General features: G+C 43.2%; 1 protein-coding gene across 3 annotated transcripts in view; it reads left to right on the top strand.

The window, feature by feature from the left end:
- LRRC49 (leucine rich repeat containing 49) overlaps positions 1-16942 on the top strand; it is a 187750-nt gene that overhangs the window by 73478 nt on the left and 97330 nt on the right. For 2 of the 3 annotated variants that reach the window (XM_075535511.1, XM_075535512.1), the window contains one exon: positions 6435-6496. In XM_075535511.1, the coding sequence (XP_075391626.1) occupies positions 6435-6496 (62 nt within the window). Of the gene's footprint in view, positions 1-6174; positions 6302-6434; positions 6497-16942 lie in introns of those variants that run through there. The other variant, XM_075535513.1, reaches the window with a different exon arrangement.

Here is a 16942-nt window from a genome sequence, read left to right as displayed (position 1 = left end):
GACAGTGGTTCTCAGCCCTCCTAATGCCCCGACCCTTTAATATAGTTCATGTTGTGGTGACCCTCAACCATAACATTATTTTGTTGCTACTTTATAACTGTAATTTTGCTACTGTTATGAATTGTAATGTAAATATGTGATATGCGGTATGTTTTTTCATTGTTACAAATTGAACATAATTAAACACAACTAAATCATAGTGATTAATCACAAAGCAATATGTAATTATATATTGTGAAAGATTTATGTGTTTTTTGATGGTCTTAGGCGATCCCTGTGAAAGGGTTGATCGACCCCCAAAGGGATCGCAACCCACAGGTTGAGAACCACCAATCTAAGAGATGCTTTTGCCTAGAACAATTTCAGATCGTGCCTTTAGGGAGGTCAACTGGCCAAGCCCTGCGTTTGATTTGACAGTGGTCTCTGCCTGATAATAAGGTCGTTTGGGCCTCTTGCCCTTGGCTAGAGTGTGCCTACAGTGGTGTGGACTTCAGACCGTCCCTTGGCAACCTCATTCAGAATTGCTGGTCTTTGTCTAAGATCCCAGGGCCCTCGGCTCTGAGCCCCAGGAGGGGCAGTGGATGTTGCAGATGGGTGTTGGTCTTTCACTGTCCTCCACAGCCTTCCATGTTGGGTCTTCATAATTCTAGCTCTGATACTTTTCACCATATTTGAATTTTGTAATTTCATCTTTGGGTCACACAAGCCTGGTGTGCTTCTTATGTGTGGAGTCAGTTGACTCCTCTCTCAGATGGCCGCTTGTTTGAATACAAGCCTTTAAGACCCCAGACACTATTCTGATTGATACCTGGACACCATCTACTTTCTTCACCACACTTTGTTGTAGTACCCTTATCTTCAGTGATCATTCCATGAAGGTGAGTATCCAGCATGGCCATGATGGAAGAACTAATTGTAAGATTCAAGAAGTATTAAATACATACTACTTACTATTCATTGTCTGGGATGGAAAATGGAGCAATTTACATTAAAAAATTTAAATAAATAATTTTACTGGGGGCTCGTGCAGGTCTTATAATATTCCTTACCTCAATTGTATAAAGCACATTTGTAATATGTCACCATCATTTCCAAAACATTTTCTTTCTACTTAAGCCCTTGGCATCAGCTTCTCTATTTTCCCTTCTCTCCCCCACCATTCCATCCTTGTAACCCTTGATTAGTTATAAATTATTTTTATTTTCATATTTTACACCATCCGCTTTCTCCCTTCACCCATGTTTCTCTTGTACACACACACACACACACACACACCAGGGAGGGTGTTGTACGTCAATCATTGCAATCAGTTCCTCCTTCCTCCTCATTCTTCCCTCACCTTCCTCCTACCCTCATGGTGTCACTATCTCATTATTGGTCCTGAGGGGTGTAGCTGTCCTGGATTCTGTGTGTCAAGAGCTCTTATCGGTACCACTGAACATGTTGTGCTCCAGTCAGATTTGTAAGGTAGAACTGGGGTCATGATAGTGGGAGTTGAGGAAGTATTAAAGAACTAGGGGAATGTTGTGTGTTTCATCGGAGTTATGCTGCACCCTGGCTGGCTCTTCCCTTTGTTGTAACAGGGAGGGGATGTCCAATTGTCCACAGATGGGCTTTAGGTTTCTACTTCAATCCCCCTTGTTCACATCGAAATGTTTATTTGTTTGGGGTCTTCTGATGCCTGATAACTAACTGATCCATCGATACCTTGTGATCACACGGGTTGGTGTGCTTCTTCCATGTGGGCTTTGTTGCTTCCCAGCTAGATGGCCACTTGTTTAACTTCAAGCCTTTAAGACCCCAGATGCAATATATTTTAATAGCCAGGCACCATCAGCTTTGTTCATCACATTAGCTTATGCACCCATTTTGTCTTCAGAAAAGTGAGCAACACCGAATGCCAGGCTATTAGAACAAAGTGTTCTTGTGTTGAAGGAGGACTTGAGTAAAGGTTTAATGTCTGTCTGCTACCTTGATACTTAACCTATAAATATATGTGCATAGACTTATATCCTATTGTTATATTAATATATTTACATGTGTACATGCCTGTGTTTATACCTCTATAAATGTCTTTGCCTCCTAGTTCTTTTGCCCAGTTCTTTGCCTCTGTTTCCTCCTGTCCTACTATCACCTTCATTCGGCTCGCTGTACTTCCTCTGGGCTACATTGCACTTGATGTAACCCCACCAGGCAGTCTAGGTCCTCCTCATCATCGGTTTTAGATCTCTTGTTGTTCCCTTGTCCCTGGGTTTGTTGGCTCCCCGGCCTTTCCCCCGCATCTCCTCCTCTCCCTTGTCCTCCTGGAACCATTTGTTCTGTTGTTTTTATTGTCAGGATTTGTTATCTTGCCTGTCTTAATGCCATTGGACAACATGAATGATTTAAATTAAAAAATAAAAAATGAATGTATGCTATAATCGATTAGGGTTGCTGGAGCTGTAGGGAAGGTCTTCAAAATGAGGCTTGGGCCATGCTATTAAACTTTGTTTTCCCTGGGAGTAGTCACTCACTTTCCCCATTAACTGAGCATTCCCTCTAACTTTTTGTGGCTCTTAAAGGGCCCTGGTGGAACTGTAGGGTGGGCATTGGGCTGCTGACCATGACGTTGGCATTGCCACCCCCACCTCTCCGAGGAAGAAAGATGAAGAGGTCTGCTGCAGTGAAGGCTGGCAGTTTGGGTGACACTGTCCAGGGTCCTTCAGAGTCTGAATGGACTCAGTGACAATAGGTGGGTCTAACGATCATTAATCAACAAGCCAAACTTGCCCACAGAACTCTAAAATTCTTCTCTGAGGGGGCACAGACATCAGGTAATCTCTCCTTGGAAATAGCCCGTGTGTCTGGTTTCCGGAAGCCTGCTGCCCAGGTGCTCTCTGTGGTATTGTTCCCCTGGATGACCTGGATGACCAGGATGGTGAATCCCACTTCCTGGTCTTGAATCACCTCCTTCTTTGGTTCACTCTCCCGTATTAGAGGACCCATCCCCTGGTAGCTTTAAACGAGCTTGGGGTTTTTTGCCCCTGTTAAAAAAACAGTTATACATAGGTAATTGATAGGATGAATATGTTTTCTTTTGTCTGGTATAGTGCTAGAGTGTCCTAACAAAAGCATCCCTCAGAAACGTTAGAAAAGTTAAATTACAATTTTTCATACAGGTATGAAATTTGGAGCAACAATAATGTTTGTATTTTAATTTCTAAAGTTCTGGAAAACTTGTGATTTTCAGTTGTTCAAGCAGGCCTGAGTGTATCGTTTCATTGTAACAGTTTAATTGATGTGTAGTTCATGCAGCGTGGTGCTGTGAAGATCTTTTGAGAGGAAGTCAAAGCATTTCATTGGGGGTAGCACAGTTCATAATTTTAGAATCAGGTGTTTGGCTGAAGTTTTGTTTCATGAATATTAGTCTCTATAATGAAGCTGGATACATGTTAATTTTTTTCTTACAATGAGAGCCAACCATGAAGTTGGATCTTAATGCAGAAGTAGTTGTGTCATGAAAGTAGGTGCAGTCTCTGAAGGCCGTGGTGGGTTCTCCGAGAGCTCAGTGTGATCGTTTCAAGCCGGCTTCACTGCAAGGGGAGTGGGCTCCCAGAGCGCTGGCAGCAGCATTTCTGCTTTTGCCCAGAAATGTCTGAAGTGGGTGGGGAGAATTTGGTTGAAGGGATCCCAAAGAGTACAGAGGGAGCTTTCAATTCTGCTGTGACTTCATATTGCTTGAGAGTAGATGAGAAACCAGCTTTCATTTCTGCTGGGGCAAACAAAACAAAACAGAAGAAAAAAGAAGTAGGTTTCTGGAATAAATGAGCCCTGGCCCCATTCATATCTGGCAATATCTGAGCACGATAGCCAGCGAGATGAGCCTGCTATCTGCGGAGGGAAGGTGGCTGTTTTCCATCGTCCTCTTACTTGAGCAGGTTGAAAAGTTCTCAAAATCACTGCCTTCTAACTGGGGAACAGTCTTTGGGGAATGGATCTGACCGTGGTAGGTAATGTCACATGAATTGGTATGCGAAGCCAGTGTGTTGCTCATGGGCAAAAGCATTCCTTTTGAACTGCTTGGACCATGAGGCACTGAGAAGAGGTTGGAGGGTGCCGGGTCCCCTGCTCCTGTGCAAGACTTCTGGCCCAAACTTGGAAGAAGTGGCTCCACCATGACTCTGTTGCTTGAACATTTCTTTTATATAATAATATTTTAAAATAAATTAATGGACAACTTTTAGAAAAGCTGAGCATGTCTATTTTAAAGCAATGTGGGCTTGGAAATGCTCATTTGAAAAGAGAGGAAGAAATGATGGCCTATGGAAACAGTAATATGAATGTTGCTGTATGTTTAAATATTGACCACAATAAGATATAAAATATCTTTATTTACATATATATGTATATACATATAAATTGAATTGCCTTTAAAAAGGAAAGGTATTTTATCCCTATAATACTGAGAGTCACAATTTCATAACACTTAATTAAAATGTATATATTAATATATACTGATAACTATGAAAGTAAAGAATAAAAACAAAAAAAAATTTCCCCTGAAATTAAAAATGCAGGCATTATAGGGTTAAAGGAAAGGCGGCAGTGTGTTATATTTTAAAAGCAGAACACTGAAAGTCAGGATAACTGGGATCTTGCCCTCTCTTAGCCTCCAGGACAGTTGAATCCTGGGAAATTCCCAACCCCTTCACTTCCCCTGCCCCTGGGACCACCTAGACTAATCACTTTTTCTCATGAGAATAATGAGGTTGTAGATAGAATAATTATTAAACTTCCTGTTATGATTCTGTTATTCCAACATACAATATGTGCTTTCCAGAAGGTTTATGTCTTTTTCTGAAATTAAGTAGCTTTAGGCATTTCAATGTTTGCTAAGGCAGCAGTGGTTCACTTTGGGGTGCTGAACCTAAATAAATTGGGGCAGATTTCCAGTTGCAAGAACCTGGTTGATGGAGTTTGGGGGATTGGGGTTTGGATGAAAGTTTATGGAGCATTTAGTTTCTATTTCCACAATTCATAACCATTGTGTTTTGTAGCATAGATGGGACAGCCCTCTTCCTGCTTCCTTCCTGGTTTCCCAGTATCCACTCCACCTTCTTTCTTGTCCCTTCCTGCCTGTGAGCTTTGTTTTGCAGCAAATGCTCCCTTAAATGTTCCTCACAAGGCTCCACGCTATTGGCCTGTCTGTTGTTTGGCTGTAGGGTGATCCCCCTTGGGGTGCATTCAGTGCCAGGCTCAAAGATTATCTAACGGTGAGGGCAGTTTATTGTGTTTACCTGGCCTATAAACACAGGTGGGGTTAGTTGAAGGGTGGGGAGGTAAATGGCTGGGTGAGCCTTGCCCTTTGAGGTCTCAGGTCTCTTGCTTTCTGATGGTCGGGACCAGGGTGCAGCTGCCTTAGCCATTTCCCTGGCAAGGCTCATTTCCTGCAAGACATCCCCAAGGAAAAGCCACATGGACTTCCCCCGATCTAGCCCTAGGTGCTGGAGCAGCCGTGTAGAGACCCCTGCTAGTGCTGAGATGTTTACATGTTCACTGATTCAGCTTTCCTCCTGCAGTCGGCATCATAGTGTGTGTTGTGAGATGGAGGAGGACTTTGTGGATTGGTGTTGGACATATGGGTTAATGTTGGACTTGTGGGCTTGGGCAGCACGGGGTTGGGATGTTTTCTGTGGATTTGTTTCTCTAATGTACCTAGACTAACACAAAGGGCCTCAGTCCTGGGGATTCCACCAGTCTTTATTAGACTGATAAGTCCTGTCTTTTTTTGTGATTGTGAATTTTGCTTTACATTTTTCTCCCGTTCCTGACCAGGTTTGCAAGGACCTCTTGATAATAGCTTAGATTAGAAATTGCCCACACAGTGCCCTTAAGTGGCACCCAGGGACTCTGGTCCACTGTTAGTGTTATGAGGGAGGGGGCAGGGGAACACCGTAGTAGGTATCTATCAGTTCATTTGTAACTGAGGAGTAGATGGCAAGGGTTTGAGAACAGTGAAATAAATGGCTTTGAGATTCTCACTCCTGTTCGGAAAGCTAATTACATAAATGTAAAACAGAAATCTTTTGAACGGTCTTCTTTTCAAAGTGACTTGTTTGGTCCTCCTATCTCTGGGCTACAGTTGAAATGCTGAAGAAGCATCTTGGCTTCTTTCCCAAAAGCATGCTTAAAGAGGCTAGCGGCAGCATCTCGCCGTGTTCCCTCCGCGCTTCTTACCTCCGGAGTGGTGCAGCTGGTGCTGCGGATGCCCTGAAACCCTCCCAGAGAGACTGCAGTGGAGCAGAGTGAAGCTTCGCGCCCGGTAGAAATCAATGCTGTCGCAAGGCTTCAGTGAAACAGAAGCCACAAAGCTGTATTTCATCAGCTGAGCATGAAGACTCCGCTACCTTTTTTTCCTTTCGGCTGATCTATTTTTGCTTTCTGTTTCCTTCTAGAGAGATGTGGATAACCTGCCCTGCCTCCAACGTCTCTTTCTCAGCTTTAACAATATCTCTAGGTAAGTGGCCTGTCCTGTCTTTATAACTTGATTGTGTGGCTTCTAAATTGAACTCGAAATGCTGGGTGAGCGGTATTGACGTGGAACATTTTAAATTGGCAAACGACAGGACCGTATTAGGACAAAGTTGTTGGTGGGAGACCAGGCTCGTGGGTGAATCAGAATGATGCAATGAGGCTAGCCTGTGCTTTTGATTTAATTGTGCTCGCGGGTTGCCCTTCTCTCAGACGCCTGTACAGGAGGGTGTCACCGTCCAGTTTGCAGTCCTTTGTTTGACGTTACTGCGCTAGTCTGTTCAATTAGACCCTCTTTCATAGATTTTCATATAAAATGTGCCTCGCTACTAAGTTATTTTAATCCAGAGGGCTATATTCGCCACCATGCCACTTGCTAATTAGTTCACAGCCACCCTCTAACTCAGCGTCCTTCTGTAATGCTGTGAGGACATGGCATTCGAATCTGTAGATTCATTTTGCTTCGCGGAGTTTAAAGTACGTTACCCTTTCTGTGGTGGCAATGTCCCCGTCAGTGTCCATGTGGAAGATTGCAGAGCTGTGGCTGAGCCAGGCAGTCCGACTTCCACATGCAAGGGACCCTACTCTTCCCCTCCCCCCACCCCTGTGGTTCTAAGGAGGCTTTGGAACTACTTCTAAATTCTTGCTTTCACTTTCAAAACTGTCCCTTAAACCAGTTTTTATGAGACCATAAGAATGCAGTTAAGTATACCCAGAGTTTACAGCCTAGCTCTTCTTATACTCGGGGTCAAGGCTTCTGATTACTAAAACCAACCTAGTTTTTGTGTTTTTCCTGTTTGCATATTTCCCATCCTCTATCAGCCTTTAAGTATTAACCCCATCTCCCTGTAGTATTTCTCTGAAAAAGAGATTATATCCAGATGGTGAGCTTTACCTAGAGGCATCATTTCAAAGAAAATACTCTCTTTTTTTCCCCTGTAGTTAGAAAATATCAGAAGTTCCCTGAAAGCTTTTCATGTGTTTCCTGGTTTATGTTGGAGGGCAGTGGTCCAGCTGCGCATCTTGTAGAGGAAGGATAGGTTTCTTTCCAACGACACTAGAAGACTTACCACTTTTCCTTCAGACATTTCTGCCTAAAGACTGTTAATGCTCATTAGCATATCTCATGTGTGAAACACTAGCTTTTATGATAGAAACGGGATACTTGTCTTATTTCTCATCCTGTTTATGGGGAATGATTCAGAGAGCGCTATAGACTAGAGTAGACAACCCCTGTTTTATGGACAAGTAATTCCAGAATCTGTCTGCAAATGGAATTTGTACGGGGGAATTACAACAGCTTGGTACAGTTTGTTTCCAAAGTCAGTTTGTCAAATGTTTGTCTTAGGGGACATAGTGTATCTTTCCATGCGTGGAAACATTAATAGGAATTAATTACTTCCAAACATCCATAACATATTAATAGAGTAATAATACTGCCTTGATTCAAGCCTCAAAGGTAGCACCTATTTATTATTAACCATTGCATATACATAGAGTATTTAATACCATTGACTTTATAGGGATTGGTATATGTCACTACAGGTTACATGTCAGGCTTCAGTTCTGGCGTTTACACAGACCTGGGGACTGCCCCTGTAAAGGCTATTCTGTCCATCAGCCAGCCCCCAGGATCCCGAGCTTCTGAACTCACGGCTCCATAGGGGACATGGCTTTGTACTTGTGTTGAGGACATTTTCTCCCCAGTGTGAAAAGAAGTTTCACTCACCCAGCAAAAGAAAGATAGGATTAATAGAAATACTATATCTAATACTTTTTATTAATATATAGATATGTATATATATACTTTAGATATATATAGTACTTCTATTAATCATGTCTTTCTTTTGCTGGGTGAGCAAATATATATGTGTGTGTATATATATTAATTTAAATATTTTTTAAAGTTTGTTTCTTTAAATTAATTTAATAATTTGATTTAATTTAATATTTAATTATAATTCAATATAGAATTTTATACAGGGGTTGTCTATATAATTTTATTTTAAAAGCATAATTGCTCAAGAAATTGAGATAAAGCAAATCAACTATCTCAAGATTTTTATTCTGTTGAGCCCCATAAACACTCTCATTGAGTCCATTTAGTCTCCTCTCGTGTTTCCAGCTGATCTGCTTTTGAGGCTAAGTACTTTTTCTGCCCTATTGAATCAAGTGGCCCAAGAGATACAGAATATATTGGGTCTAAGAGGGGGAAAGTCACAGGAACAGGTCATAAAAATGATGATGTGAACTGTAGTAAAGCCACAAACATCTCAACTTGCTGGGATTTCAGGTGGTCGGTACTGATTGCAATCATTTCTTGCCGTGGGACTGACACCGTGGAGTTGCTTCAGTATGTAGTTCATGAGCCTCTCTGGAGCATCGGACTTATGAAGCAGCAGGATAAGGTTGAAAGTACTTTCAGAGCTCCCTTTGGGAAACCTTCTGCTGACATCCTGCAAATGAAAACATTCAGCTATATATATATATATATATATCCACCCATGTTGGTGGGACAAAGTCTGTTGATTGTTACATAGTACAGCTTCATAAGTTTCAACCAAATTGTTGGGTTCTTAGTGATCTGTTTATCTCTGTGCCTAACTCTAAGGTGCCCTGTGGCTGTTCAGAAAGTTCTAAACTGTGATGACACCCTGTGAAGTCTAACATCACCCTGTGATGACGACTATGTACCTAGATTTCATAATGAGTTGACCATCTGGTTGACTTAGTGGTTAGAACCTTTTTTGTATGTTTTCCTAGAGACAGTAGAACAATGCATTTAGTTCCATCAACAGACATGCAAGATATATTTAGAAAATGGATAACATATATCCATTTCTATATATCGAAACAGAACTAGTGCTCCTGTTGAATACCCTTCAGAGCATTCAGAGTCTAATGAGGAAGACAGAGCCCAAATAAGTACTTACAGGCCAATGTGTTTAAAGTTAGTGGTGGTATATGTAAAGATATTAGCAGAGCACAGCCTGGGAAAGGGATGTCAAGGAAGCCCTTCCCAGAGGATGATGGTTCCAGAGCTGAGCTCTAAGTGCAAAGTAGGTCTTAATGATGGATGGTTGGACATTCCAGGTAGGGGAACAAGATGGGCAAAGTAGATTTGGCAAGCTCAATGCAAATCCGACCCTCTCCTATCCACCTCTGCCCCCACTAATCTTCGACCCTCCTGTAAGCCATGGAGTACCCAAGGGGTCCACACCAAAGCCCTGTGATTGTAACCTCAAGAGAAATATGCAGTGACTAATTAGATGACCTAAGGTGATAGTTATATCTTATTCCCTCTTCAGCCCTATGTATTCTCCATTATTTTATTTCTCTTGGCATTCATAATCCTAGTGTGTTAGACAGGGTTCTCTAGAGAGATAAAACCAGATTGCTGATAAATATATATAGATAGATAGATAGATAGATATAAAGATAGATATATAACACAAGAAATGAACAGTTCAATTATAAACAGATAGCTATATAATACAAGAAATGAACAGTTAAATTATAAAGCAGTACAAATGGCTCAGTGCGACTCACTCCCGTGAGAGAGTTGTGAGACACTGGCAAGTCCTTCAAGTCTTGAGGGCCGTCGGATAGTCCTCTGTAGGGAGAGAGAGCTAGGCTATCCCAGCACAGGCAGCAAACAGCAAGGCAGGTCACCAGCTGCCTGTCCTCAGCTCTGGAGATGTAAATTTCATTCGTGTGGTCTTAAAGGGACCTCAACTTACAGCAACACAGTCCACAGGCTAGGCGTCCCACAGGTAGGGTGCCCTTTAAATTGAGGCACAGAACAAGCAAGGCAGCTGCACACTGGTCCAATGATTAAAGAGCGAGAGACAAGAAAGACGAGGCTCACCAAGCCACTTATCTCTCCGCCCTTCAATTAATCCCACCTGTGTTTATTGGCCAGGGTGGCTCAATAAACTATCTCACCTAGTTTCCAAGTAGTTTGAGTGTATATAGTACTTAGTTGTTTATTCTTGTTTTGTGGATAAGATATATTCAGGCATCTCAAAAGTATTAGATCTCATCATTTTAAGGTTTGTCAAGCACATTATTTACTTTTGTTGGAGGTGCTAGTATTTGTGTTTGTTCTTAAGCTGAACAAAGCACTGAATACCCTTGTTTCTTTCTTTTTATCATTCGCGATGGACAGTTTAGATTTGTTTCTTCACCGTAAGTTAAAAATCACCATGAATGCAGATTCTGAGTACAGAATCTGTCTGTGTTGATGGGAAATTTGGAGCAAGGCAGATCTTTACCCAATTGGGTTTTCCTATAGGATGCAGTCAAGGAAGGGATAGTGGTGGCACAGTAGTTAAGCCTATGGTGGCGAGCTAGCTCCAAGCAGTCTGCTTCCATAAGATTTACAGCCTTGGACACCCTATGGGACGGCTCTACTGTCCAACAGGGCCATCCTAAGTAAGTTAGAACTGACTCATGGCAACAGGTTTAGTTACTGTCCAGGCAGCTTGTCTTTTGGGAACTGGGGCCCCTTACTCATCTTAGCCACCCAAACTCACCGAGAACACTACCCGTCTTAATATTTTCAAACCGAGAACTATATGGAAGTTGACCACCCATGGAAAGAGCAGGAAAAAAACTGTTACTACATCTTTCTGAGCTAGAAAACTGATCCACATCTCCCAGCACTCTAGGAAATGGTATCAGGTGCCTCTGGCAACACTTCCTTTACACTGTAATGACCCTGCTCATGTCAGGTTCTTCAGCGATTTGGGGTTTTACTGATTCCATCTGCTTTGTATCTTCCTAAAATTCCTTAGTGCTCTGGTCTGCTCATGGAACTGTTCCCAGTTTCCAGTTCTGCTGTGGGTATTTCCATAGTTTCATGTCCAGTCACTTCATAGAGCATTGGGGAGGACGGAGAGGGAAGACCATGGACTCAACAGGCATGCTCACAGCTGGCCCCTTTTTGAGTGTTTTTTTCTAAAGAGGCTACACACATACGCACACACCAAAAAAAAAAAAACCCAAAACAAAACAAAACCAAAAAAACCTTGGAAGCTTTAAAAATACAGCCTCTGATTCACTGCTGGGTAATCTGCTCCAGTGGATTTGGGACCAGGCTCAGGATCTGTATTTTATTATTATTTTTTTAATTCTCTTCAGAGGAGCTTACTGTGCCATTCAGTGCTATATTTGGGGATCACTGCACTGCCACCCCCATATGAGAATGACTAATTCAGACATAACTATTTGATGCAACATTATCCCTAACCCTGCCTCCCCCAAAATAAAGTTTTAGAAATTATTACCCCCATAATCTAGTTTATGACCCACAGGCAAAACCTGGAGTGTTCCATCAGTTTCAACCCTTTCCGGTGAGCTCGCTGCTTTATTACAGGATTAGTTTATAATTCATTCTTCTCTTCAGTCTCTCTCTTCTTTCATTCTTTGGTGTGGAACATTTTTAACAAGTCCCCCTTTTTAAACTGGATAAATGCCATTGAGTCAGTTCAACTCCTCGAGTCAGTTCAGCACTGATGGGCTTTTGAGGCTGTAAGTCTTTTCTGGAGTACACAGCTTAATCTGTCTTCTGCACAAGGCCGGTGGGCTTGAACCGCCCACTTGGTGGTTAATGATCCCGGGCTTGCCCAATAGTGCCACTTGCTGCCTGCCATCAAGTCGATTCAGACTCATTGCAGCTCTGTAAGGCAGTGCTGCCCCTGTGGCTTTCCAAGACTGTCACTTAAAAAAAAAAAAACATTTTATTGGGGACTCTTACAGATATTATAACAATTCATAAATCAATTATATCAAGTGAACTTGTATACATGTTGCCATCATCATTTCAAAGCATTGTCTTTCTATTTGAACCCTTTGATAGCTCCTCTTTTTTCCCGCCTTCCCCCATACTCCCACCCTCATGACCTTTTAATAAATTCTATATTATAATGTTCAGACCTTACGCCGTCCACTGTATTCTTTCACTCACATTTCTGTGATTCATCCCGCTCACTGGAGGGTATGTCCATCGTTGTTAGCAGTTCCCTTTTCGTGCCTCTCCCCCTGCACCCTCATGGTGATAATACTCCCATTGCTATTTGGTTTTTTTAATCATTTTATTAGGGGTTCATACAATTCTTATCACAATCCATACATATATCCATTGTGTAAAGTACATCTGAACATTCATTGCCCTCATCATTCTAAAAACATTTGCTCTCCACCTAAGCCCCTGGCATCAGCTCATTATTCCCCTCCTCTCCCTTCCCTCATAAGCCCTTGATAATTTATAAATTACTATTTTGTCATATCTTGCCCTGTCTGATGTCTCCCTTCACCCACTTTTCTGTTGTCTGTACCCCAGGGAGGAGGTCACATGTAGAGCCTTGTAATCAGTTCCCTCTTAGCAACCCACCCTCCCTCTACCCTCCCAGTATCACCACTCACATCATTGGTCCTGAAGATATCATCCACCCTGGATTCCCTGTGTTTCCAGTTCCTATCTGTACCAGTGTACATCCTCTGATCTAGCCAGACTTGCAAAGTAGAATTCGCATCATGATAGTGGGGCAGGTGGAGGGGGCGTAGAGGAAGCATTTAGGAACTAGAGGAAAGTTGTATTTTTCATCATTGCTACATCGCACCTTGACTGGCTCGTCTCCTCCCCTAGATCCCTCTGCAAGGGGATCGCCAGTGGCCAACAAATGGACTTTGGGTCTCCACTCTGCACTACCCCCCTCATTCACTATGATAATTTGTTGTTGTTGTTGTTCTGATGATGCCTTATACCTGATCCCTTCGACACCTCGTGATCGTACAGGCTGGTGTGCTTCTTCCATGTGGGCTTTGTTGCTTTTGAGCTAGATGGCTGCTTGTTTACCTGCAAGCCTTTAAGACCCCAGACACTATACCTTTTGATAGCTGGGCACCATCAGCTTTCTTCGCCACATTCACTTATGCACCCATTTGTCCTAAGCGATTGTATCATAGAGGTGTGCACCCAATGGTATGATTTTTTGTTCTATGATGCCTAATAACTGATTCCTTTAGCACCTCGTGATCACACAGGCTGTTGTATTCTTCCATGCGGGCTTTGTTGTTTCTGAGCTAGATGGCTGCTTATTTACCCTCAAGCTTTTAAGATGCCACGTGTTATATCTTTTGATAGCTGTGCACCATCAGCTTTCTTCACCATATTTGCTTATGCACCCACTTTGTCTTCCGAAGTTGTGTCGGGAAGGTGAGCATCATAGAATGCCAATTTAATAGAAGAAAGTATTCTTGCATTGAGGGAGTACTTGAGTCGAGGCCCAATGTCCTTCTGCTACCTTAATACTAAACCTTAATACTAAACCTATAAATATAGGCACATAGATCTATTTCCCCATCCTCACATATATAATTGCATATGTACATGTCTTTGTCTAGACCTCCATAAATGCCCTCCCAGCTCTTACCTCTATTTCCCTTGACTTTCCTACTGTCCCACTATCACGTTCAGTCAGCAATACCTCTTTGTTACATTAACCTTAATCATGCCCTACCAGGTCTCCCACACCCACCTCACCACCAGTTTGGATCACTTGTTGTTCCCTTGTCCCTGGGTTTGTTAACACGACTTCCTTTCTCCCCACCTCCCACTATCCCATGTCCTTCCAGAACTGTCGGTCCCGTTGTTTTCTCCTCCAGATTGTTCATCCAGCATATCTTATTTAGACAGACCTGCATAGATAATAACATGCACAAAAACAAGACAGAGCAAAACCAAGCAACAACATACAACAAAACAACAATAAACCACTGACAAAGAACAAAACAAAACACAAGAAAGAAAAGCTTGTAGTTAGTTCAAGGATCATTTGCTGGCCTTTCGGAGTGTTTTCCAGTCCAGTCTGTTGGGCACCATGCCCTGGCCCCAAAGCCCACCTTCAGCATTCCCTGGGAACCTTGCCACTCCATTCCCTTGCTGTTCCACTGCACTCCCCCAGTGCTTTGCCTCAGTTTGGCAGGATGAGTTCGGGCTCAATTCCCACACTGTGTCTCTGGTGCTGTCTCCTGCAAGGCCAACTCCCATTACTATTTCTAAGGGGGTTATCTGTCCTGGATTCCATGCATCAAAAGCACTTCTCTGTACAAATATACATATTCTGATCTAGCAGCATCTGTGAGGTAGAACTAGAGTCATGGTAGTGGGAGAGGAGGCATTAAAGAACTTGAGGAATAGTCTGTGTTTTATTGGTACCATACTGCACCCTGGATGAATTGTCCCTTTTGTGTGACCTTTCCATGAGAGAATATCCAACTGTCTCTAGATGAACTCTGGGTCTCCACTTTGACCCCTTTACTTCACATTGGTATATTTGTTTTTGATCTTCTGATACCTGATCCCGTCGACACTTCATGATCACACAGGCTGGTGTGCTTCTTCTATGTGAGCATTGTTGCTTCCCTGCTAGATGGCCACTTGTTTAACTTCAAGCTCTTAAAACCCCAGATGCTATATCTTTTCATAGCTGGCCACCATCAGCATTTTCCACCACATTTGCTTATGTACCTGTTTTGTCTTCAGCGATTGTGTTCAGAAGTTGAGTATCACACAGTGCTCTGTTGTGCTCCCTTCATGATTTACTTTGTTTTAAGGGGGATTGGACCAGACACACTTTCCACACCATGTCTCCAGTTTTGTCCCCCATAACCCTGTGGGTCATTGAGGGGAAGTCATGTCCTGTGCTGGGCCCAGCCCTACAGCCCTCACTGTGCACTGGCTGCTCCAAGCAGGAATGTCGTCCTTGAGGCTTCATGGGCCAGGAGACTGTAACTCATTATGGGAGTAAAAAAACCTCGTCTTTCTCTTGAGGAGTGACTGGTTGACCTTGCAGTTAGCAGCCCTGTGAGCAACACGCTGTGCCACTATGGCTCCTTTAACATCGCAAGCAGAAAGAGGGGCTGTCTGATTGTTGTGCCTTGACGGGCTAGTCAGGAGTGGTGCTATTGCTTCTCGAACTGTCACTGGGAGAGGCAAAGTCAAATACTAGACAAAATCAAATATCAGTTTAGGACTGTTGGCCTCATGTGTGGTTCCTGGGGTGGAAGAGGGAGCTTGAAGAGCCTGCTACCTTCCTCTACGTCTTTCTTTCCTGAAATGTCCTCTGCTCTTCTTGTTTCACTAAGCTCCCTTTGGCGTCTTGACCATTTCATGCTTCCTGCTGTCCACTCAGTCATTGTGAATTCCATGTACCCTGCTAATAACATGTTTACTCTCCTCTCAGGCCGAATCGTCTTGCAGGTCTTAGATTAAATGACACCAGGGCTTCTGTTATGAAATGCATAGCAGGCCTTGCCAAAATGCAGCTTTCTGGCCCATTTTCCATCGTTTGTGACTTATTAATTTTAGGTGGGGCTCAGGAATTTTTATCTTTAGCAAGTGACTTAGAAATTCCACTGGTCTGTGTTTTTCAAACTTTATGTCAATACAAGACTACTGAGACATCCAGGGAAGATAGTGCCGAAGGTAAGGGGGCCACGTTGGGAGTGCTTCGGTGGGTGCTGGTTTAGGGACATGGAGGCTGAGTGGGTGGTCTGGGGCATGGAATTGGGCCTCATGACTCTGAAGGGATTTGCTTGGCCTGTTGGCCAACCTTCCCTGTGGCATTGATCCTCCATGCCCCTCACACCCCCCTCCCCAATATGCAGCACGGAGCTGCTGGGGTTAGTGACCTGGTGCCCAGCCACCCCAGCCTGCACCACCTGCACTGCGTGGACCCTGGGCACCACAGCACAGTGCAGACACCAGGCATCACAGTGCCTGCAGACTCTGGGCACCATGGCATCCACGTTTCCCTGGCAACACAGCGCAGGAAGGTCCCCATGCAGTCGGCCTGCCTAGCACCACACTTACTTCCCACGACCACCTGCCAATGCTGCATGAGAGGCCCCCTCAGCTGCAAGAGAAACAAATTGGAATATCCGAGGAGGGCCTGAACCTCGTGATATACATAGAAGAAGTAGACTTTGAACCTCTACAAAAAGAAGTCTTCATGATTCTGCTTACAGTCAGACAGGACATGAGGGAATCAATACAGAAAAAGGATGAAATCATAGAGGATAGAGTCAACATGCCAAAGGAAACACAAGAGTTAAGGAGCAATGCATCAGAACCAATGGATGCTGTAAGAGACCTCTCCAACTTGGTGGAAGAAGCTGAGAACTGTATCATCAACCTCAAAGATAGCCTAGCAGAATTCAACCATCTTGGAAAGCAATAAAATAAGATAAAGAAGCTGAAGAAACCTGAGAACAATGAGTGATGCTCTAAAGAGGAATAATACTCTAATCACTGGGACACCAGAACAAGACATAATGAAGACATCAACAGCCAAAATAGCGAGGGGAATCCTCAAAGAAAACTTCCCCAATTTAATAAAGCAGAATCATACAACCATCCAGGAAGTGA

Source organism: Tenrec ecaudatus, chromosome 17, assembly GCF_050624435.1.
Source record: "Tenrec ecaudatus isolate mTenEca1 chromosome 17, mTenEca1.hap1, whole genome shotgun sequence".
Taxonomy (NCBI): Eukaryota; Metazoa; Chordata; class Mammalia; order Afrosoricida; family Tenrecidae; genus Tenrec; species Tenrec ecaudatus.
Note: the sequence above shows the minus strand (reverse complement) of the source record. Positions and strands in the feature narration are given on the sequence as shown.